Source organism: Melopsittacus undulatus, chromosome 4 (assembly GCF_012275295.1).
Source record: "Melopsittacus undulatus isolate bMelUnd1 chromosome 4, bMelUnd1.mat.Z, whole genome shotgun sequence".
Taxonomy (NCBI): domain Eukaryota; kingdom Metazoa; phylum Chordata; class Aves; order Psittaciformes; family Psittaculidae; genus Melopsittacus; species Melopsittacus undulatus.
This window is the reverse complement of record NC_047530.1, coordinates 98,094,155-98,114,957: the sequence shown is the minus strand read 5'-3', so window position 1 is coordinate 98,114,957 and position 20,803 is coordinate 98,094,155. Positions and strand designations below refer to the sequence as shown.

The following is a 20,803-nucleotide window of genomic DNA, read 5'->3' as shown; positions in this document are numbered from 1 at the left end:
AGAGGCTGTCCTCGCTGAGCAGAGCATGCTGTCCCTGCCCTGGCACACAGTTATTGCCAACCTGCGCACTGGGCATAGTTTTAACCTGAGCCATAATGAGGGGCTGGGGTGTGCAGGAGGTACACACCCAGCCCCGGTTTCCGGGCTGCACTGGCTCTCCCGAGAGCACCCGTGGGTGCTGTGGGTGCAGGTGTGAGCCCCCCCGATTCCCCCAGGGCAGGCTGAGGGTGATGGCAGAGGAGGATACCAGGGAAGCAGAGGTAAGGGGGGGGGGGGGGGGGGGGGGGGGGAGGCAGTGGGAGCCGGGCCCCCGGGCCTGGGTGTTCCCTACCCCCTCAGTCCCCTCTGGCTCCCTGGTCCCCCTTTCTCCCGTGTCTTGCTGTTATGGAGCTGTGGGGTGGAAGTGGGGCAGCGGGAAACCCTGGGACCCCCATCTCCCACCCATCCCCCCCTGGGGTTGAGAGGGGGTGATGGAGCTGAGCCTGGGGGGAGACCCTGTGTGATGCCAGACCCTGGGGAGGTGCCAGGGGGTACCCGCAGCTCCGCGGGCTGCATGTGGGCTGATGGGTTCGTTTTGTCTCCCTTTCCCACCAGTTGGGGCTCAGAGTGCTCGGGGTGGCAGTAACACCTCACCGGGGAGGGATGGGGGTGTCAGGTGAGGCAGAACCTTCCTGCCTCTTGGCAGGGTGCTGAGTAATCCGGGGGGGCCGTATGGGGCACAACCTACATCCTGCAGGTTTGGGGCTGCTTTGGGGGTTGGAGAAACCCGAGGGGGGGGGGGGTCGGCTGGTGCAAAATGGGGGCAAACCCCGTGTGTGTCGTGCGACCCCCCCCAGCTCGGGAACCACCCGGAATGGATGGGGCTGGGGATGACCGATGCGTGCCCCCCCCCGATCCCCCCCGATGGGGGGCGTGGTCTATCGAGGGGCGGGGTCACGTCTAGGGGCGGGGCTGGTGACGGGGGCGGGGCGCGGGGCGCGGCGCGGCGCGGGAGGGCGGCAGCGGGGCCGCGGTGAGTGCAGGGAGCGGGGCTGGGCCGGGGAGGTCCCGGGGGGTGCGGGGACCCCGGGGGCACCTCGGAGGAGAGGGTTGGGGGGCGCTCTGGGGGAGCTGCCCTGGGGTTGGGGGCTTGGGGGGCTGCTTTGAGTGGGGTCCTGAGGGCAGCGGCGGCTGGGGGTGCTTTGGGGGGTTTCAGGGGTATGTTGGGGGTGCTCTGGAGATGCAGAGGTTCAGGGCTCTGTGCGGCAGTTTAGGGGCTCGTGGGGCACTTTTGGGGTGCTTTAGAGGCACTCTAGGGAAGCTGTGGGGCAGTGCAGGCCCAGGGGTGCCGTGGGGCAATTTGGGAGTGTTTTGGAACACTTTGGGAGTGCTTTAAGAGCACTTTAAGGGAGCTGTGGGGCAGCAAAAGCCCTGAGGCTCTGCGGGACACTTTGAAGATGTTTTAGGGGGATTCTGGGGGAGCTGTGGGGCAGCAGAAACCCAGGCTGTTTGTGAGGCACTCTGGGGGTGTTGTGGGGCACTTCGTGGTATTGTGGGGCTGTACAGGCCCCTGGCCTCCGTAGGGCACTTTGGGGGTGTCATGGGGAACTTTAGACGTGTTGTAGGACGCTTGTGGGGGCCTGTGGATGAGTGGTGCCCTGGGATGCCATGGAACACTTATAGGTGCTGTGAAGCCGGGCAGGGTGGAAGCACCATGGGTCAGACTGGGTGTTGTGGGGCTATGAGGGGCAATGTGGGGTGGGTGAGAGGGCAAGTGGGGGGCATGGGGCAGTCAAGGGGGCCAGCACCCCCCAGGGTGCCTCGGATGGTGGGGGGACACAGCTAAGCACAGGGAGGGTGCCCACCCCACAGGTACCGGGTGCGTGTGGGGAGGAATGAGGGGCCGATCCTTCCTACCCTGGGGGGGGGTCCTGGGGTGCCACCGAGGCCCGGGAGTCCCCGGAACACCCATCAGCTCAGGGTGCGGGTCTGGCCGAGCAGGGGCCGAGTCTCGCTTTGCCGTTCCGGGGTCGGAACGGTGGGATGCGGCTCCGCGGCGCTCCGGCCGGAGCAGCGGCTGTGGCGCCGCCCCAGCTGCTGACTGGTTTTACTGGGTGGCTGGAGGATGTTTTGCAGGGCGCTGCCGGCTGAGCTGCTTGCCCCCCCCCCCCCCCCCCCCCCCCCAGGCCCCTTGCCCCCTCCCTCTCGGGCGGCGCTGGGACCCTGTCTGCGGCCGGGGGGGGGCTTGCGGGAAGGAGAAAACGGGATCCCTTCCGCCCCGGCGGTGGCGGTGTCCCCCCCCCCGGTGTCCATACGGGGACCCGGCTGTCCCTAGGGGTGCCCTGACCTGCACGTCCCGGGGCAGTGTCGCTGGGATGCGGTGCTGCGCACATCGCTGGCTGCGGCTCTTCGCCCCGAGATGTCCCTTTGGGGGTTCCGTGTCCGTGCTCCTGCCCCTCCGGCAGTGGCAGGTCCGTGCTGGGGCTGTTGTCCTCACCGCCTCTGCCGGGGTGGCCACGGCAATCCCTGGGTGCTTGGAGCAGCGCACCCACTGCCAGGCTCCCCTGCCACCCTCCGTGCCACGCTGGCACTGCTCCCCCTGCTCCTGCCGGGGGGGGGCTGTGTGGGGCTCAGGGACCCCCACTGCCCTTCACCACCCTGACCCCCTCCTTTCTCCTTCCCGCTTCAGCAGCCGGTAGAGCTGTGTTCGTGGTGTGGGGGCCCGAGTGGACCGGACGGATGGGCAGCAGCTGGCGAGGTGAGCAGAGCCGGGCTGGGGGCACCCACCTTCTCATCCGGGGGTGTCATGGGCATGCTGCTCTGGTAGGGGTGCTGGTGGCGGGGGGAGCTCTGGCTCGCCGGTGTCTCTCCCGTGCTCGCCCCCACCCCGGGCGCTGGCAGGCGGATTGATTTCAGGTGACAGCTCCGCGGGCAGTGCCCCCCCCGCCTGCACCCCGTGCCAGCCGCAGCCATGTGCGAGATGCGGTGAGGCAGCAGGGGACAGATCCGGCCCATCGGCTGGCGCCCGTCATGCAGGCGTATGGCCTGGGTGGGGTATGGGGGCACTGGCAGAGCCCCCCCCCCAGCTGGAGGGGAGTGTGTGGGGTGGGAACAGGGGAACCCATGTGCTGAGGCTGGGAAAGAGCCTTGTGTTGCATCCTGAAGCATCCACCGGTCTGACAGCTGTCCCCTAAGTGGCCCTCTGGGGGACCCTGCACCCCACTGTGGATGGTTGGGTGTGGGGATCACCTGCAGTGGGGTCACTGACAGAGAAGTGGGAGCTGTGGGGCAGGGAAGTGACTGTCCCCAGTGTGTGTGGCTGCCCCCCACTCTCTGTGGGGGCTGTGCTGGCGGGCGCTGTGGGGCAGGCAGTGCCGTGGGGCAGGCGGGCAGGCTGCCCAAGAGCTGGCTCTCCGTGGGCCTCTTGGGATTTGCCTCCAACCCTGGCACACTTCCTGCAGCAGGGTCATGCCAGGGCATGGCGGGGGCAGGACCACATACCACTGCGCCACGGTGCCACCAGCACCCCACAGTCCCAGGGTGCTCCACTGGGGTCCTGAGCCCCACTTGGGGGGTGCTGCTGCCACCCTCCCGGGCTAATCCTGGTTTTATTCCTGGTTCATTTGGCATCTCCTTCTGCCAGCCCCTCCTTGGGTCAGCCTGCAGCCATGGGACTGGGGATGGTGGTAGCCGGTGGGGCATGTCCAGCAGTGCCCACAGCTCTGATGCCTTCTCTCCCTTGCCTGCAGGCTGCCTGTGTGCCCCTGCCCACCGGGGCTCCCCCCGTCATGGCCATCGTGCAGACGCTGCCGGTGCCCCTCGAGGCCGTCGCTGAGGGGGCTGCACAGCTCCGTGCTGCTGCCCATTCACCCTCTGCCACCATGGGCAGCGTTGGCAGCCTCCTGCCTGGCCGGCCCCGCCACAACCGCACCAGCCAGCCCTGCGACGGGGACCCCCCCACCGCCTCCTTCCGCAAGCAGGAGGGGCTGCTCCGGGCCAGCCAGCGGGACCCCCCATCTCCCGAGGAGTCCTGCTCGGCCATACCTGGTGTCACCCATGCCTATGCCAATGGAGGCTTCTGTGGTGACTGGCTCGACGTCCCCTCTCCCACCAGCCCCTGCAGTGACTCGGATGAGCCCCGAGATGACCAAGCCCCAAATGGTCACCTCCGGGGGCCCCCCCCGAAGCTTGTCCCTGTCTCTGGCAAGCTGGAGGAGGTAAGGAGGGGAGAGCAGCAGGGTGGGTGTGTGCTGGGTCTTGGCTTTGCTCCCTGTGCCATACTAGGGCCATGTTGCTACCTATTTGGTGTCCCTGGGGAGGGGGTGGTCCCCATGCCCATGATGTTCGTTCTTTCGTATAAGGGTTGTGTGAGTGGGAGCCCACCTGGGTACCCCATGAAGGGGGCATGGAGCAGACAGCAGCTGGCCCTTGTCTGGGGTGGGAAGGCACTGCGGCACCCCCTTGGGAGAGTGATGGGTCCTTCCTAACCTCCTCCCCACTCTTCCCCTCTTACTTGGCAGAACATGGAGAAGACCCTGATCCGCCCCATGGCCTTCAAGCCGGTGGTGCCCAAGCTCCGGAGCGCCCAGACAGTGGTGCGCCCTGGGCTCTCAGAGAGCCAGGTGAGCCTCACCCACTTGCTGGGTGCCGAGAAGCCCGGCTCCCTGAGCTGCCGTGCCAGCACCCTCTCAGACTCGGGGCGCAACTCCCTCTCCAGCCTGCCCACCTACAGCACAGGCTGCAGCCAGCACCCGGAGGTGGGTGCCCTGCCGCCCACCCCCCACGGCCCCCCCGACCCGCCGGGGGGCCCCCGCCCCTCCAACTCGGACAGCGGGCGCTCATCCTCCAGCAAGAGCACGGGCTCGCTGAGCGGCCGGGGCCGGCCCTCCTCGGAGAGCGGCTCCTGCGGGCGCTCACCCCTGCCTGGCGAGGAGGCCACACTGGTGCGGGAGCTGGAGGACAAGCTGCGGGAGAGGGAGGCTGAGCTGCAGCTCCTGCGTGACAGCCTGGATGAGAATGAGGTGGCCATCTGCCAGGTATGCCTCTGGTGTCCCCCTGGCCTCTCCCTGTGCCCTTCCCTTGGGTGGACATCCCCCCTGGTTGGAAAGCAGGGATACCCTTTGGGAACCCTCTCCAGACACTTATATGAGGATGCTTTTCTCTGTGTGTCCATGGCTTTCCCCTAATGGTGGGTAGTCTTATGTAGTCCCTGGGTTGTTGGGGACCAGTTGTACAGACTGGGATGCTTCATTTTGGAGCACCCTTTTTGAATGTGCCTGAGACCTGCAGCTTCTTCCTGCTTGTGGTGGAGCTGGGGGAGCCCTATAGATTCTGGGGGGGCTGACATGGGGGAGCCAGCATGCAGAGGGATGTGGGAGAGCACAAAGTGGGGGGGAGCACCACACTGCACCCTTCCTGTACCCCTCCATTTGGGGACATGCACTGTGGGGAGGGGGGTGCCCATCCTGCAGCAGGCAGAAGTTGAATGTGTTGTGTGTGTGTGTCCCTTGTCCCCCCACAGGTGTACGAGGAGAAGCAGCAGCACTGTGAGCAGGAGCTGGAGGGTCTCCGGCAGCGCTGTGCAGCTCAGGCGCGGCAGGCGGCCCAGGCAGCCCAGCGGGGGCAGCAGGTCCTGCAGCTCCAGGTGCTGCAGCTGCAGCAGGAGAAGAAGCAGCTGCAGGAGGACTTTGCGCAGCTGCTGCAGGAGCGGGAGCTGCTGGAACGCCGCTGTGCCTCCTTCCAGCGCGAGCGCACCGAGCTGGCACCCCGGCTGGAGGAGACCAAGTGGGAGGTGAGCTGCCTGACAGTGCCGGCCAGGCCAGGGGTGCAAGTGTGGGGGTCCTGGCCGGCGCCTGAGCACCATTGTCCCCTGCAGGTGTGCCAGAAGACAGGTGAGATCTCCCTGCTGAAGCAGCAGCTGAAGGAGGCGCAGGCGGAGCTGGCGCAGCGCGGCACGGAGCTGCTGGGGCTGCGGGCGCAGCTGCGGGAGGCGTGGGCGCAGCTGCAGGCGGGCGAGCGGCGGGCGCAGGGGCTGCAGGAAGCCGCCCGCCTCAAGGCACTGGAGCTGGAGGTCTGTGCCAACGAACTGCAGCGCCGCAAGAGCGAGGCCGACCTCTTCCGCGCCAAAGCCGGGCGGCTGGAGCAGGAGCTGGCGGGGCTGCGGGAAGCTGCCCGCGTGAGGTGCCCTCCAGCCGGTGAGGGGTGCCCACCAGCCGGTGAAGGCTGCCCCCAGCCTGGTGAGGAGCCCCGGGGCAGCGTGGGGCTGCGGCAGCAGCTGGAGCGGCTGCGGGCAGAGGTGGCCCTGGAGCGGAGGCGCGGGCAGGAGCAGCGGGATGCCTTCGAGCAGGAGCGTGGCACATGGCAGGGTGAGAAGGAGCGGGTTATCCGCTACCAGAAGCAGCTGCAGTACAGCTACATCCAGATGTACCGCCGCAACCGGCGACTCGAGCAGCGGCTCCAGCATCTCCGGCTCCAGGGCGAGGAGCCCCCACCTGAGCACTGTGACCCCCCTGGCCCTGACCCACCCTTTGAAGAGATCACGGCCACCGAGATTTGAGACACTGCCTGCCCTCACCCTCTGCTCGGAGGGGTGAAGGGGCTCCAGGTCCTGGGATTTTGGGAGCTTGGGTGATCCCTGCTCTCCCTCTGGCTCTGCAGAGACTGCTGGTACTGGGAGGGGGCAGAGGGGACCGAAGGAGCTGCCCTTCCCACATGGAGGTGTTGGGGTGAGGGTGGGTTGGCACCCACGTGGGTGCCCGTGAGATGTGGGACCAGGTGGGTGCTGAGTCCTGGCACTGGGGCCATCCAGAGCTCGTTCCTGCTGATCCTCTTAAGAGTGCGCAGGGATTAGCGGCGCTGGCTTCAGCCAGGGTCACCTTGGGCAGAGGGAGGGCTGACTTGTCCCCTCCCTCTCATCCCTACTGGCACTGCCACCCAGCCACTTCCAGAGGAGATGGTGTGTACCCCATCCCTGCCCATGCCAGCCTCCCCCTCACCTCCCGTGTGTGTGTGTGTGTCAGGGGATTCATTTCTGTGCCATTTTAAATAACTCTATTTTTATAGGCCCTACCAAAACATATCACTCTCCTAGCTCACACTCCACCTGTCTGTGCCCCCATCACCCCTGCCACACGGAACCTTGCCCTCAGTGCCTTTCCCATACTCTCACCCCCACCATCCCCCTGTTCCTCCTCCCCCCAGAATAAGCTGGGCCCATGCCCCTGTGATGCCCAGCCTGCCAGGGAGAGGGGCACAGTGCCAGGGTGGGCAGAGGTGGGGGTCCCACCTGGGCACCCAGCAGGGTCAAACCAAAGGAAAAGCCTGGCTGTGCCCAGCTCTGGCTTGGTCACCCCTGGCTCTGGGGGGTGTTTGTACTTTATTTCAGTGGTGTGCTGTTCCCAGAGCCCGGCTCACCCATGTACCACCCGGAAACGCTGATTAAAAACAAGCCCCTGGCTGTGTTTTTTTCAGGGCTGTGTCAGTGTGTCCAGTGCAGGGTCAGGGGCTCTCTGTCCCCCTTCCATGTCACCAGTTGTGCCCCACCTCAGGTCCTGCTGCGAGCAGCTTCCCCATGCCTGTGGGGCAGGGTGCTCTTGCACCCTCTGGCTGCACTGAGACTGGCCACAGCTCAGTGCAGAAATGATCCATCCAGCTCCTCTGGAGCACAGGATGGTTTCTTGAAGAGGGGGATATGTACAGCATCACTCCGGGGCACTTCCAGGTACCCGCACCACCAGCTCCATGGGCTCCTTGGCCTTGTTGCGGTAGGCCTGGCGGATAATGTCCACAGCCCGCTGGTGGGTGACGTTCTGCAGGCTCTGTCCATCCACTGACACCAGCTCCTGACCAGCCTGGACCCCATAAGGGAAGGCAGTGGAGTGAAGCACAGCTGCTTTTGGAGTGCCAGCACACTGCCAACACCCAGCAGCACCATGGATGGGGGTGTTTGGGTGCTCTCAAGTCTCCCCCATACCTTGAGGATGCCGCTGAGGAAGGCAGCTCCCCCAGGGAAGATCTTCTCAATCTTCACTACCGGCTGTGCCCGTGACTCGATGCCTCCAGAGATGCTGATCCCTGCAAAGGAGCCAAGAGGCCCTCAAACCAGGTAGGCTGTGACCCGCTCCCGGGCATGGGACACCCTCCCCTGGGCATGAATGAGGGGCTGGGGCAGAGGCACCTCCTTCTTCTCTCCTATTTTGGAGGGCCTGGGGCTTTGCCCCCTAAATGGGGTGCCCCGCAAGCCAGTGATTCTGGTACCAGGAAGAGAGTCCCACCCCCAGGCTTCCTACCCATGTGCCACCTACCCAGCGAGTGCTTCAGCTTGGAGAGGGTGACTGTAAGCAGCTGATACTCCTCTTCCTCCTCTTCTTCTCTGCCAGCATCCCCAGGGCCATTGGTGGCTGCCCCAGCTCCTGCCTCCCCACCTGGCCCCCCAAAGAGAGGTGCAAGGGGGGGCCGTGCTCTCCGAGCCTTCCCCAGCACCTCAGGCCCCCCATCGGGCACCATCCCGGAGGGCTCCTTATGCCAGGAGCTGCGTGAGTGCCTGTGTCCCTCACCCGGGGGGGCCTCGGCCAGCAGCCAGTTGGGGGGCCGGGGGAAGGTGGGGGCCGGGGGGCGGCTGGTGCTGGCATAGGCATCCACTGGCACGTCGGGGAGCGGGGTGTAGGTGCACGGGTGAGGCCGACGGGGGCTGCCAGAGGCCCGTGGCCGGCCTGGGCTCGCCTGTAGCCCCTCGGCTCCCTCCACATCTGGGGCCCCCACTGGCTTCAGCAGGAACCCACCACGATAGTCTGCAACGAGAGGGGCTCAGATGTCCCCCCAGACCACATAGACCAGCTTTCTGGGACCCCTGCCACCCACGGATCCCCCCCAGAACCCCATACACCAACTTCCTTGGGACCCCTGCTATCTTCTGGGAGTCCCAAAGCCCTGGGGCCTCTGCCACCTGTGGACCTCCTTGGTGTAAAGGGCCCCAGATCTTCCTCCTCCAGGGACATTCAGACACCCCAGCTGCCCTCCCCAGGACCTCTGACACCTGGAGCCCCCGTGCATCCAATTTCCCTCCAGGGACTGTGTCTCCCCTTGGTACCCAGGAACCAGAGATCCTGCCACTCTGGGACCTCCCAGCATCCAGGGACACCAAATGCCCTCTCCCCTGTGACCCCCTGCATTCAAGCATCCCAGCTCCCGTTCTCTCCCCCCAGACTGCCCCTGTACCCCCTCCAGCCTGCACACCCCACCACAGGCCAGGCAGATCCCATGGTTGGCACTCACCAGGCACTGGTGTAATGAGGTGTCTCCTGGGAGGGACATCGTGGTGAGCCGGGCGCAGGGCAGGCGAGCGCACTGCACTCAAAGAGAGACACCAGTCACCCCTCCACTGGTACCCACCCCTGCCTGCTGCCCCCAGCCAAGGTCCCTTTGTGACCAGGCTGTACCTGAGCGGCTCTTCAGGGCATCAAAGGCTTCCAGCTCCAGAGGCATCACCATGCTGTCAAACCGGCCCAGGTCTGTGGGAGCCACCACGCTCCTGCCGGGGTAAAGAGGGGGAACAAGCTGTGGGACCCTCTCGGATGGGGTGTGATCAGGGCTGGAGTGTATGTGAAACTGGGTCAATCCACCCAGCCGGAAGCACTGGGGTACCCCAGGATACACCCCCAGCACACCCACCTCACATCCCGCAGCAGCAGGACCTTCTCAGGCCGATCCAGGATAGCCAGCAGTGGCCGCACCAAATCCTCCACGCTGCCCTCATGCAGGTACTGTGGGTGCAGAAGGAGTGTCAGCAGACAGGTGCCCACCATGCCTCAGTTTACCTTCCAGAGCTTAACATGGGCACATAGTGCTGATGGCAATGCCCCCAGGATGCAGAGCTGCCTGGGAATGATCCCGAGATGCTGGCACTGCTCTGCTCATTCTGCCCACGGTGCCGTACCCTGGAGCAGTGGCGGAGCACGGCCGTCACCTCATCAGGGCTCAGGAGGCGTGCAGCAGTGTCCTGGATGTGTGTGAGTTGTGCCTCAGGGTCGTTGCCGTTGGGCTGCAGGGCAGCAATGCCCATGGGGCCGAGGATGCTGGCACGCCGGCTTTTCTCTAAGGGGGCACAGCAAAGAGGGATGGCCAGCAGGGCAGGGACCACCCTGGTCACCCCACAAAGCCCCCCACCCCAGTGGCTTGCTCCACACCAGTCAGGCACATGCAGCACAGGGGCAGGCACATGCAGAGCCTGCCCCGCAGCACCCCCTGGGCACACGGGCACCCCGTTACCCCGCTTCAGGCTCCGGATGACAAACTTCTGCACAGCGCCTACTGCAAGGGAGATGGAGAGGGGTGAGAGCCTGGAGGGAGCAGCATCGCTGCCCATTGCCAAAGCTGCATGAACGGACACACCTCCCCTTGCCCCCCTCCACACCAGGATGCCACAGTAAGGCCACAGTGCCCACAGAAGGGGGAACCAGTGCAAGGTTGGGTCCCTTTCCATCCTGTCCCCCAGTCCGGTACCTCTGTCCCCATCGGAGCGCCCCGGGGACTTGGCGCGTGCCCTGCGTTCGGAGGCGGGGGGCTCCTGGCTGGGGGGGGCCCAGCTCTGGCTGGTGGCACGGCCCCCCTTGAAGAAGAGGTTGACGAGGGTTTTGGAGCGGTGCAGCCCTGGGGCCCCCGCCCGGGCCCCTTGTCCCTCTGGCTTCTCCTTTTTCCGCTTCTCCTCTGGGAACAGAGACGAAGAGGGCTGGAACAGGGGGGCCAGGGGATGCCACCCCTAACGGGAACTTAGGGGGGGATGTTTGGAGGGGCTTCTGGGGGCACTGACTAGATAAGAGTCCAGCTGTGGGGTGCAGGGGGGTTTCAGGGGCCATAGGGCTGGACTGCTAAGCTGGGGCTACTCAGGACTCCACGATGGCCAGGGCTGGTGGCAGAGATCAGTATGGGCTGGGGGAGCTATTGAGTGCTCAGGAGCAGGAACCAGGTGTCCGTGCATCAGGGGCTATAGGATGCTCAAGCAGGGACAGGGTCTGAGCTGTGGGACTCCCAGGGCTGTGGGTGCAGGGTTGGAGGGGACCGAGCTAGGGACAAGACTCATAGATAGGGCCGTGACCTGGCACCTACCAGCGACAGTGAGATCGCTCTGTGAGCGGGTGATGGGCTGCCGGGGCCGGCTCAGCGCCAGCAGCAGGGCTGTCTTGGGTGAATGGCCAAAGGTCCGTCGGGGATGGGTGCCGGGGGGCTCACGGGCGCCCTGGCCCCGGATGGCCGTGTCCCGCAGCAGCTCGGGGGGCCGCACCGTGCGCCGCATCTCTGGCAGCGCCTCGGCGGCTGGCTCGGTCTGCATGGCCCGCTCAGCACGGTCCCGCACCCAGCTCCGCCGCGGGCCGTCCTCCGTGGAGATGGCCACGTCCACGGTGCGGGCAGGGGGCCCGGGGGCAGCCGTCCCCAGCCCGTTCACCACCCCTGGTGCTGGCCCCGAGGAGTAGGAAGAGATGGAGGAGCTGGTCTCTGAGGTCTGAGAGAGCTGCTGCAGCTGCCCATTGGTCACTGTGAAGGCACAGCAGGGACATGGGGTGACACACTGTGGGGTCACAGGGAGCTCTGCATCCCAGCACAGTGGGTATGCAAGGACTTATAGGGCCACAGGGACTGCAAGGCTGCTGGTCCTGTGACCCCCTACAATGAAAATGTGGAATCCCACAGAGTTATAGGAACCAGCAGGCTCCTGGCTGTTGCACAGGGAACATGTAGGACCCTGAAGGATCACCAGGTTGCTGTCTATGGCTGTCCACATGAAAGGGGGACAGAGACCCTGCAAGCCCATGAGGAGTGTGTGATGCTAACCATACCACAGGGAGCTTCTTGCCCCCTCCAAGGTTGTGGGACCCCATGGCATGTGGACCTTCTCCCTCCCCGTGGTGGCCAGATGCCACTTGTATGGGGCCCCCAGCCCACTACCCCTGCCAGTACCCGCACAGCATTGCCCTTACAGCGACTGAGCCAGCAGTACTCGGCCACCAACTCCTTGTAGGCAGGGAACCGGCCTGTCTCCTAGGCACAGAGGGAGAGGACGAGGGGTCAGCACACACCAGCCGTCCCAGGCAAACCCGATCCGGTGCCAGCCATGAATAATGCATCCCCCTGCCTTCCCACCCGCCTGAAACCCAACCAGCTGGCAGCCACACCAGCCCCACAGGCGCCTGGCTGAGCTGGGGCAGTGCCAGCATGGGGACACACCAACCCCCCACCTCACCTGGGTGTTCCATGGGGCCTGGCACAGGTACCTTGATGGTTAGCATGATGTGGGTCTGCCCCTTGAGCACCTCCACTGCCTTGCTATGGCTTATGTCTTCAAACTTGACTCCATTGGCTGCAAGGACTTGGTCTCCCACTCGAATGCCATTCTGCTCTGCAAGCCCCCCAGGGTCCACCCTAGGGCAGTGAAGGGGGGACAGGATGGGGCCAAGCCCTCACAGGAGCCCTGCTCCTGTCCCACACCTCCAGGCTCCATGCTCCAGCACACATGGAGGTGATACCCACAGCCTTATGAGGACGGGTGTGGTAGCCAGGGAGGGGGGCAGAGCCCCAGCATGGGTACAGTGGGGAACAGAGCACCACATCCCCCTTGTGCCTCCCAGGATGGCCATACTTGGAGACGTAGATGCCGAGGCCGAACTCCCTGCCACCGCGGATGTTGAAGCCCAGGCAGTAGTCATCAGAGGTGGTGTAGAGGTGGACGATGCGCCGCAGCCCATCCTCAGAGCCGCTCTCCGATGGAGTTGAGCCACTTTTCTCCACCACCAGGCGCCGGTTCACCACGTCCACCCTGGAACATGGACACATGGGAGCTCAGGGGCCAGGCTCTTGTCCTCCAACAGGATGGATTCGTTGGTGTCACCCAGTGGAGGAGAGTGATGGTAATGGGGGATGTTGAGGATGGGGCTTGCACCTACCCTGCCTGCTCCAGACCTTTCTATCCCATCCTGTCCCTCACCCTGGGCTGTCTCCACCTTTGTCAGATACCTTCAATGCCCTCCCACTGTGAGGGCTCTGGGGTCCTCCCTGTCCCCCACCATCCCTCACAAAGCCTCCCCACAATGCACTCCATGGGGCTGGGCTTTGGATTGATGGTATGGGGGATGCCCTGCTCACCACGCCGTCTTCTCCTTGGAGAACTTGATGCCCGGCACACGGCCCATCCGCCGGACCACCATACGGAGGCGGTTGTTGCCAGTAAGGACCTTGACGGCGCTGCTCATGGTGATGTTCTCCAGGCTCACGCTGTTCACCTCTGTGATCTTGTCACCAACGCACAGCCCAGCCTGCTCTGTGAGGGGCACACAGCTCAGCTGGGCACCTGACCCCACACTGATGCCCCTGTTTGGTGTCCCTTACTAAATGTGTCCCCAACCTGATCCGGACCCCAAGAGAATAGAGTTAGGGATGCCTGTTAATTGCACTGAGGCCATGGTAGGCATGGGGGGCTATCACCTTGCTGTGGCTTGGGCATGGAGCTCAAAGTCATCAGCATAGGGCTGCTCACTCCTGTCCTGCTCCCTGTGGGAAGCCTGAAAATCCAATGGGCAGGGGCAGCAGGGGCAAACAGCTGCTTGTCACCGTGAAGGGTGGCATCACCACTGTGGCACCATGTCCCTGGAAGCTCCCTAGAAGGGTCTTGCTGGCACATGCCTGTCCCCACTGGTGCCCCTCACCCTGTTCTGCTTACCAGCAGCACTGCCCTCCTCCACTTTGCTGACAAAGATGCCCAGCCCATGCTCGGAGCCACCCCGGACGCTGAAGCCAAGCTTGCCATCCACACTCTTCTCCACCGTGATGGCATTGATGATGTCGCTTTCATTGCTGCTGGCTGTGGGGATAGGATAGGTCACCCAAGCAGCAGCAGAAAGAGGTTTCTCTTGCTGGGGATGTCCCCAGTCCCAGGTAACCTCTCCCTGCCCACAGACCCAGGAACCCCAGGTGTCCAGGGGACAGAGGGCATAGTGCGCAGAGGGCTGGGACCCCCGCCTCACCTTCGATGGGGGTGTTGATGAGGATGACACGGCCCATGGGGGAGGCGGTGCGGCTGCCCCGGCTGGTCCCGTTGAGCAGGCGGCTCTGCTTGCTGAGGAGGCAGTGGGGGGCCAGGCTGGCCTCGCTGCTGGAGCTCCATGACCGGCTGCCTGCTGTCATCCCCGACAGTTCCGCATCCCAGCCCTGGGCCATGGCGGCGCTGGGCACCCCGCTGTCCCGGTGTCCGGCTCGGGGCTGGCTGTGTCCTCACGGGGCTGGGGCTGCCCACCGGCCGGGGAGGGACATGACATATTCCAGCAGCACATGCCCGGGCTCGGGACTGCTCCCTCCTAGCAGCGCGACGGCGGGGACGGCTGGCGTGGGTGCCCGGAGCTGGCAGGACCGGTCCCGGGAGCAGCGGCACAGCCTGGGGAGACAAGCAGCTTCGTGACCTCCTCTCCAGCCTTGTCCCCTCCAGCCCTAGGACCCCGCTGCAGGGCTCCTGGGTACCGCCATCGATGGGGCAAGGACCGGCCCTCCCGGCGGAGGGGTTACAGCAGGGGCAGGGGTGGGGGAACCGCAGCCTGGAGCTGCCGCGGGGAAGGGGATGTTGTTCCCACGGGTTATTTTCCAGGCATGGGGTGGAAGAAACTCCACCAGGGCCCCTCCACCATCCTCCCCGCTCCGTCCCCTGCTCGCCCCAGCCTGACCTCAATAAATAAGTGATGGCCCGGCCAGGGGGATACGTCGGTGTCCCCGCCGCCTGCCAGCCCCCGAGGGCGACCCCGCCGCTGTCCCCCTTCCCCAGCACCATCCGGCACTGACCCTCCCCGGAGGGGCGCTGCGGACCCCGCCACGGCCGCCAGTCCCTCCGCCCAGTGCCCTCCTCACCTGTCCCCATGGTGCCACCGGTGAAAGAGACACCTGCCAGCGGGGGGGACGGAGAGGACGGGGGGGGGGACAGCGCCGCCTCCCGCCAGCGAGGATTGGCTGTCCCTGAGAGACCGGTGCGGTCATCGGGACCGGGAACTGTCAATCAAGGGCGGCTGGGGCTGGCCTCGCAACGGGGCGGGGGAGCTCCGTGCGTGTGTCCCCCAGCTGGGACTACGTGGGGAGGTCCGGGGGGTGCATCCCTCGCGATGCTGCTGTGGGGCGCAGGACGCGGTGCCCCCCGAGACCCCTCTGCATCCCGAGGCACATGGGGGAAACTGAGGCACGCCCGGGGAGGGGACACACATACACGACGGGTCCCCCCTCCTGTTCACCCCGGCCACTCAAGCCGGTGTCCCCCCGTGTCCCCCTCCCCGGGGGGGCATCGTCCCCACCCTGGGCTGCAGTGACCCCCACCCGGGCCCGGCGCCTCCAGCGCGAACCCGACACCGTGTCGGTTTCAGGTGATGCGCTGTGGCAGGAGGAGGGGAGGCGGGGACCGGGGCGGGGGAGTCCCCCACCTCCAACCTACCGGGGCAGGTCCCGCCCCACGGCACCCCCCGGGTACAACGGCCCTGGGGAGCTGCGGGGGGGCAGATGCCGCGTGTGCCCGGGCACGTACGGGTTCCCCCCACCCGCGGCTGCCCCGCTCCAACGTGGCCCCCCCCGATCCACCCGCGGGGCCGCCCTCCCCATCCCGTGACGGGTGCGGACGTCAGCGCGCCGGGCGGGAGCGGGGCGGCGGCGGCGCGGGCACGGCGGGCGCGTCCCGGAAAGCCGTGAGTGGTTGTGGGGGGTACCCTGGGGCGGGTCGCTCTGTTGGGGGGGGTACGCGTGAAGGGAGGGATGCTCGGGGGGGTGGGAGCAGAGTCCCCCTTCTGTCGGGGAAGGGCGTGGAAATGGAGCCGAGCAGTGTTCCGGTGCCTTCCGGGGGTACTTCTGCTTCCCGAGCCCTTCCGAGCGGCCCCCAGACTGGCAGCAGCTGGTCCGCGTCCCTCACCCGTGGACAGGGGGCCCTGGTGGAGTGAGGGGGTCCCGGACCGGGTGGTGTGCGCGGACCTGGGGACCCCCACTGCCGGGTTGCAGGGTGAGGGAGGTGCACGATGGGGTCACCGCACCAACAACCTGCTCCGGCTGCGGGGGGCGGTTCCCACTGAGCTCCACTGCAAACGGGGTCTCCATTCCCTGCCCCGTGTCCCCGCGAACTGGCGGAGCTCCGGTAGGAATGCACTGTGGACACACACATGGGTACCTCGTCCCACATAAGCGCTGCTCCTCCCACCCCAGAAGATGCCACCGTCCCTGCCTGCCACCATCAACATCCGTGAGCCCCGCTGGGACCAGAGCACCTTCCAGGGCCGGGCCAAGCACTTCTTCATGGTGACTGACCCCCGAAACCTGCTGCTCTCAGGGGCCGTGCTGGAGGAGGCCCGCCGGGTGGTGGAGGACTACAGGTACCAAATGGGGGCTATGACCCACACGTACCCCCCACACCACTCCCAGGTGCCCTGACAGAATACAGCCCCGGGCCCATTCCTCGGGGTGTGAATGGGAGTGGTGCTGTCCCGCCCTGTCCAAAGCCAGCTCCCCAGGTAGTCTGACTGGTCCCTTAAGGCATCTCCCAGCTGCCCTACATGGGGTGGGAGGGCAGGCAGGACATGGGTGCTGGCAGAGGGTCTCCCAGCAGATGCTACCCTTACCTGGCAGGGCAGGCAAGATTCCCCCAGGGCTGACAGAAGACCAGCTTTGGAAGGCAAAGTACATCTACGACTCAGCTTTCCACCCAGACACGGGCGAGAAGATGCTCCTTGTGGGACGCATGTCTGCCCAGGTCCCCATGAACATGACCATTACTGGCTGCATGTTGACCTTCTACAGGTAGGGTGGAGGGGTTCTCCCCACCTCTGGCCCTGGGGTGAGATGGGGACACACGTCCCGTACCCACAGCACATCCGCGCTGTAGGAGCATAGGTGGCATCCTCCTGTGCCACCAGCACCCTCCTCTCTCTGGTAGGACCACGCCGGCCGTGCTGTTCTGGCAGTGGGTCAACCAGTCCTTCAACGCTGTTGTCAATTACACCAACCGCAGCGGGGATGCACCCATCACCCCCAGGTAAGCATCTCTCTGAGCATTGCCTTGGGGCACCCCAAAATGATACAGCTTCTTGAATGGTGGGGAGTTGTGAGATGGGGTGATGGAGACCTGGCACAGCCAGAAATGGACACCAGTGGGGCTGCCAGGGTTAGTGGTGTACTGATGCTGTTGAAGGGCATGCTGTCCCTTCCTCTGTGTGGGGGGGGTATAGGTGGGATGTGGGCACCCTGGCTCATCAGTGTCACCTCCTGCCCTTGCAGCCAGCTGGGGACAGCCTATGTGAGTGCGACCACGGGGGCAGTTGTCACAGCGCTGGGGCTCAAATCTCTCACCAAGGTAAGGTGTCCCTTGGCCAACCCTGGCTGGGCCATTGGGACCCTCCCTGTGGGGTCTCCCTGAGCTCTTTGCTGAGCAGGGATTCACCCCAGCACCTGGGGCAGGGAGAATATGGAGGAAAGGGGTTTACTGGGGGCATCCACACAAGGCAGCCTCTCTCCCCAGCAATGGCTCTGGAGGTGACCTGTCCCTTCAACCCCTCTTCATCTCCAGCTGGGTCTCTCCAGGCTTCTTTCATCCCTTGGCTTCCCTTCAGGGCTGGGAGGGGACATGGGACATCCTGGACCCCCTGAGCTGTGCAGCTTTCACCACCTGGGACTTGCAGGGGAGGGTGAACAGTTTTCTCCACTGGTCTTAAAGGGGGACGGTGGCAGACCTGGGGACAGCCAGCTCTGCCCCCAGACCCTCTGTGTGACATGCTCCCTGCTTGCCCCCCCAGCACTTGCCAGCCATCATCGGCCGGTACGTGCCTTTTGCAGCTGTGGCTGCTGCCAACTGCATCAACATCCCACTGATGAGGCAGAGGTGAGCCCCTGGGCTGGGCTGGGGTGCTTGGGCTCACACTGGGGTTCACCAGGCACTGGTGGAGGATGTGGGAAGCCAGTTCCCTGGCCTTGCAGGGTTACCCCATCTTCCTTCCTGGCCCTGCTGGCATCCCTCACCTTGGGCCATTGGTCTGAGGACGGAAGCACTCAGTTGCATCGCAAAGAGGTTATTGGCTGAGCTGGGTGTGAATTCCCCGTCCCCATCCAGCCCTGTTGAGGACCCCTCAAGTGGGAATGTGGGATCAGCTGAGGCCCTTACTATGCAGGCAGTGAATGGGGAACACAGAAGGATGTCAGCCTCTCCTTGGAGATGTGCTATCCCTGCCCTGTCCCTTGATCCCCCACCCATGTACACTGGGCTCCCCCCACTCCCGCTGTCCCTGCAGGGAGCTCAAGCTGGGGATCCCAGTCACGGATGAGAACGGGAACCGCCTGGGTGAGTCCACGGCCGCAGCCCAGAAGGCCATTTTCCAGGTGGTGGTGTCCCGGATCGGCATGGCAGCTCCAGCCATGGGTGAGTGCCCCCTCACTGTCTGTGTCTGAAAGCTGCAGCCAGTCCCTGGCAGCATGGGAAGGCTTTGAGCACTGGAGCTCATCTTCTCCCCCTCTGCCTCAGCCATCCCCCCGGTGATCATGAACATGCTGGAGAAAAGAGCTTTCCTGAAGGTACCTGGTGGTCCTGGGATGGGAGGGTGGGCAGGGAGCACTCCCTGGCTTGTCACAGTGCGGGCACCCTCGGGGCTGGCACCCTGTCCACCCCACTGACACAGCCTCTCCCTGTCCCCGGCAGCGGTACCCGTACCTGAACGCTCCACTGCAGGTCGGCCTGGTGGGATTCTGGTAAGTCATCCTCTGCTGATGGGCATTGCTGCCCATAGACTGAGCATGGTTTTGGGGGCAGTGCTGCTGGGGGTCTGCTTGGCAGGGGAGGCAAGCGCCACCCCAGAGCTGCTTGGGGGATGCCAAGGTGGTGCCCCTGAGGCAGATGGGATGGGATATAAGGCCCCTGAGGCTGAGAGCTGTTTTGCTCCATCTCAGTGTCTCTCAAGCCTGCCATGAGCTCCTGCTCAGTATTGCTGTTCTCCCACACTGATGGGCATGGGCTTTGCAGGTGATTTACACAGCCCCACTTCTCTCGGTGTGTTTCCCTTGCAGCTTGGTGTTCGCAACCCCGCTGTGCTGTGCACTCTTCCCTCAGAAAAGGTAAGGTCAGCACCTTGCCTATGTGTGCGGCTCCCATGGGGCAGGGTATGGGGTGCAGGCAGTGGGTGTGTGATCTCCTTGTGCTCTCTGACTCCCAAGAGATGTGTTTGCTCCTTTGAGCAGTCTGAGGCTTGAAACGGTACACACACATGTCCCTGTGCACACACAGTGGTGCAGACCCAAAGGTCTGTGCTCGGCCACAGGAATGTCCCCATGGTGTGCTGCAGTTCCCCAGTTTGAGGCCACTGGTGGGTATCCCCCCTCAATCCTCTGTATCCATGTCTTTTCGGCAGCTCAATGCCAGTGAGTCGCCTGGAGCCTGAAGTCCAAGCTCGGATACGGGAGAAAGACCCACAGCTGGAGACCGTCTATTTCAACAAAGGGCTCTGAACCGGGGTCCCAGGGTGTCGGAGATGCCATGGAGCTGCCAGGCCAGCGCATTGCTGAGCTTCACCCTTCAGATCCCTCTGGGGCCAAAGCTGCTTTCCCTTCTCCATCGTGTGTCCATAGGTCCCTGCTTCCTGGGATGCCCACAGCACTGAACTGACCCCTGTTTGCATACCCAGGCTTAGTGCTGCTTTGGAGACCTCCTGGTTGTCACCCTAGTGTGCTTCTCCCGTGCTCACCCTGTGTGTACCCATAGCTGTGTGTAGTACATGGGGGAACATAGGCTGCTGCACCTTATAAGCAGGGATGTAGAGCGGGGAAGAAAAAGGTGCTCCCAGCTTTACGAGGCAGCAGGCAATTACAGACATCGTGGGCTGAGCCCTTCTGCAGGCACCCCACGTTGCCCAGCGGTTCAGCAGCTGGTGCCTGGGGATGGCAGAGCAGTGTTTGGAGAGGAAAGCTCCCAGTTCCCAAAATAGCCATGGGTGAGTGATTTCAAGTGCAAGCAGTGGCTCAGACCCGGGGGGGGCTCTCCCTGCCCTGATTCGTGCTCTCAGCTCACCCTGTGCTCTCTTCCTGGCTGCTCCAGGGATTTAATCTGGATTTCTGTTCTTTCCATCCGCAGAACAAATGGCACATTTTAATCCCAGCAGAAAGTCCTCCTTTTTATTCTCATTTTAATGCCATCTCTGTTCAGGGCTGGGCTCCCCCAGAGGGGTCACCCTACCTGTTCCTGGAGTGCTTTGCTTTCAGGTGGACCTTCTCAAATAGCTTTAAGTGCACTGTGGTTTCCTCTAGTTATTTTTTATATACATATCATATACCTATATGTACCAAATAATAAAGGCAGATTGTTCATACAAAACCAAAAGCAAAGAGAAGCATGGTGCTTGCCAGTTTCTATATGGTGGAAAGGGGCTTCTGTTGGGATGAGGATGGGAGCGGGAGGGAAGGAGGGCTGCCAGGGTGCCCCTGTTCTCCCTGGGGCTGGGCTCTGCTCCCTGTTTTCCACCCCGCTGCTTTTGCAGCAGCTTGGGCAGGCTTGGCGTGTGCTTAAGCTTATCCAGCTGTCAGGAGGGCTTTTTTTAGCACAGTCAGCTTCGTACCTTGCTGCCGTGCAGAGGGTTCTGCTAAGCTGCTGCCCTGCATGCTGCTGATTTGGAGAGTCCAGAGCATCCCCTTGGCTCTGCCCATGCTCCCACCCCTTCTTTCAGCCTGATCACAGGACACTCAGCTTCAACCCTGGCCTCGGGCCTGTGCCTGTCTCTCCAGCAGGGTTATTTTTATCCAGCTTTCTATGCATGGCTGTCAGAGAGCACATTGCTGCTGTTGTGGC

At 64.2% G+C, this 20,803-nt stretch overlaps 3 protein-coding genes across 5 annotated transcripts; 2 read left to right on the top strand and 1 right to left on the bottom strand.

Annotated features, from left to right (window-relative positions):
- The first annotated feature begins 158 nt into the window (after nt 1-158).
- LZTS2 (leucine zipper tumor suppressor 2) lies at nt 159-7,448 on the top strand. Of its 3 annotated transcripts, none has more exons than XM_034062435.1 (6): nt 159-260; nt 2,669-2,737; nt 3,729-4,196; nt 4,500-5,015; nt 5,501-5,770; nt 5,855-7,448. In XM_034062435.1, the coding sequence occupies exons 1-6, from the start codon at nt 231-233 to the stop codon at nt 6,533-6,535; spliced, it is 2,034 nt and encodes a 677-aa protein (XP_033918326.1). In that variant the 5' UTR covers nt 159-230; the 3' UTR covers nt 6,536-7,448. The 3 variants fall into 3 exon arrangements, with proteins under 3 accessions (XP_033918326.1, XP_033918327.1, XP_033918328.1); XM_034062436.1 differs by lacking the exon at nt 159-260 and adding an exon at nt 985-1,012; XM_034062437.1 differs by lacking the exon at nt 159-260 and adding an exon at nt 990-1,012 and having other exon boundaries at nt 2,672-2,737.
- PDZD7 (PDZ domain containing 7) lies at nt 7,324-14,909 on the bottom strand. Its single transcript, XM_034062434.1, has 17 exons — nt 14,863-14,909; nt 13,992-14,398; nt 13,688-13,828; nt 13,114-13,288; nt 12,611-12,787; nt 12,246-12,393; nt 11,952-12,012; nt 11,083-11,508; nt 10,480-10,683; nt 10,246-10,287; nt 9,914-10,071; nt 9,649-9,740; nt 9,417-9,508; nt 9,253-9,324; nt 8,283-8,768; nt 7,952-8,052; nt 7,324-7,829 (listed from the first exon to the last, which is right to left on the bottom strand). Exons 2-17 carry the CDS (start codon nt 14,182-14,184, stop codon nt 7,680-7,682), a joined length of 2,718 nt encoding a protein of 905 aa, XP_033918325.1. The 5' UTR covers nt 14,185-14,398; nt 14,863-14,909; the 3' UTR covers nt 7,324-7,679.
- A 688-nt stretch (nt 14,910-15,597) lies between these two features.
- Nucleotides 15,598-20,343, top strand: SFXN3 (sideroflexin 3). Its single transcript, XM_034062585.1, has 11 exons — nt 15,598-15,680; nt 16,189-16,355; nt 16,609-16,779; nt 16,916-17,014; nt 17,257-17,332; nt 17,772-17,857; nt 18,264-18,391; nt 18,494-18,543; nt 18,668-18,717; nt 19,033-19,080; nt 19,374-20,343. The coding sequence occupies exons 2-11, from the start codon at nt 16,192-16,194 to the stop codon at nt 19,468-19,470; spliced, it is 969 nt and encodes a 322-aa protein (XP_033918476.1). The 5' UTR covers nt 15,598-15,680; nt 16,189-16,191; the 3' UTR covers nt 19,471-20,343.
- The last annotated feature ends 460 nt before the right edge of the window (nt 20,344-20,803 follow it).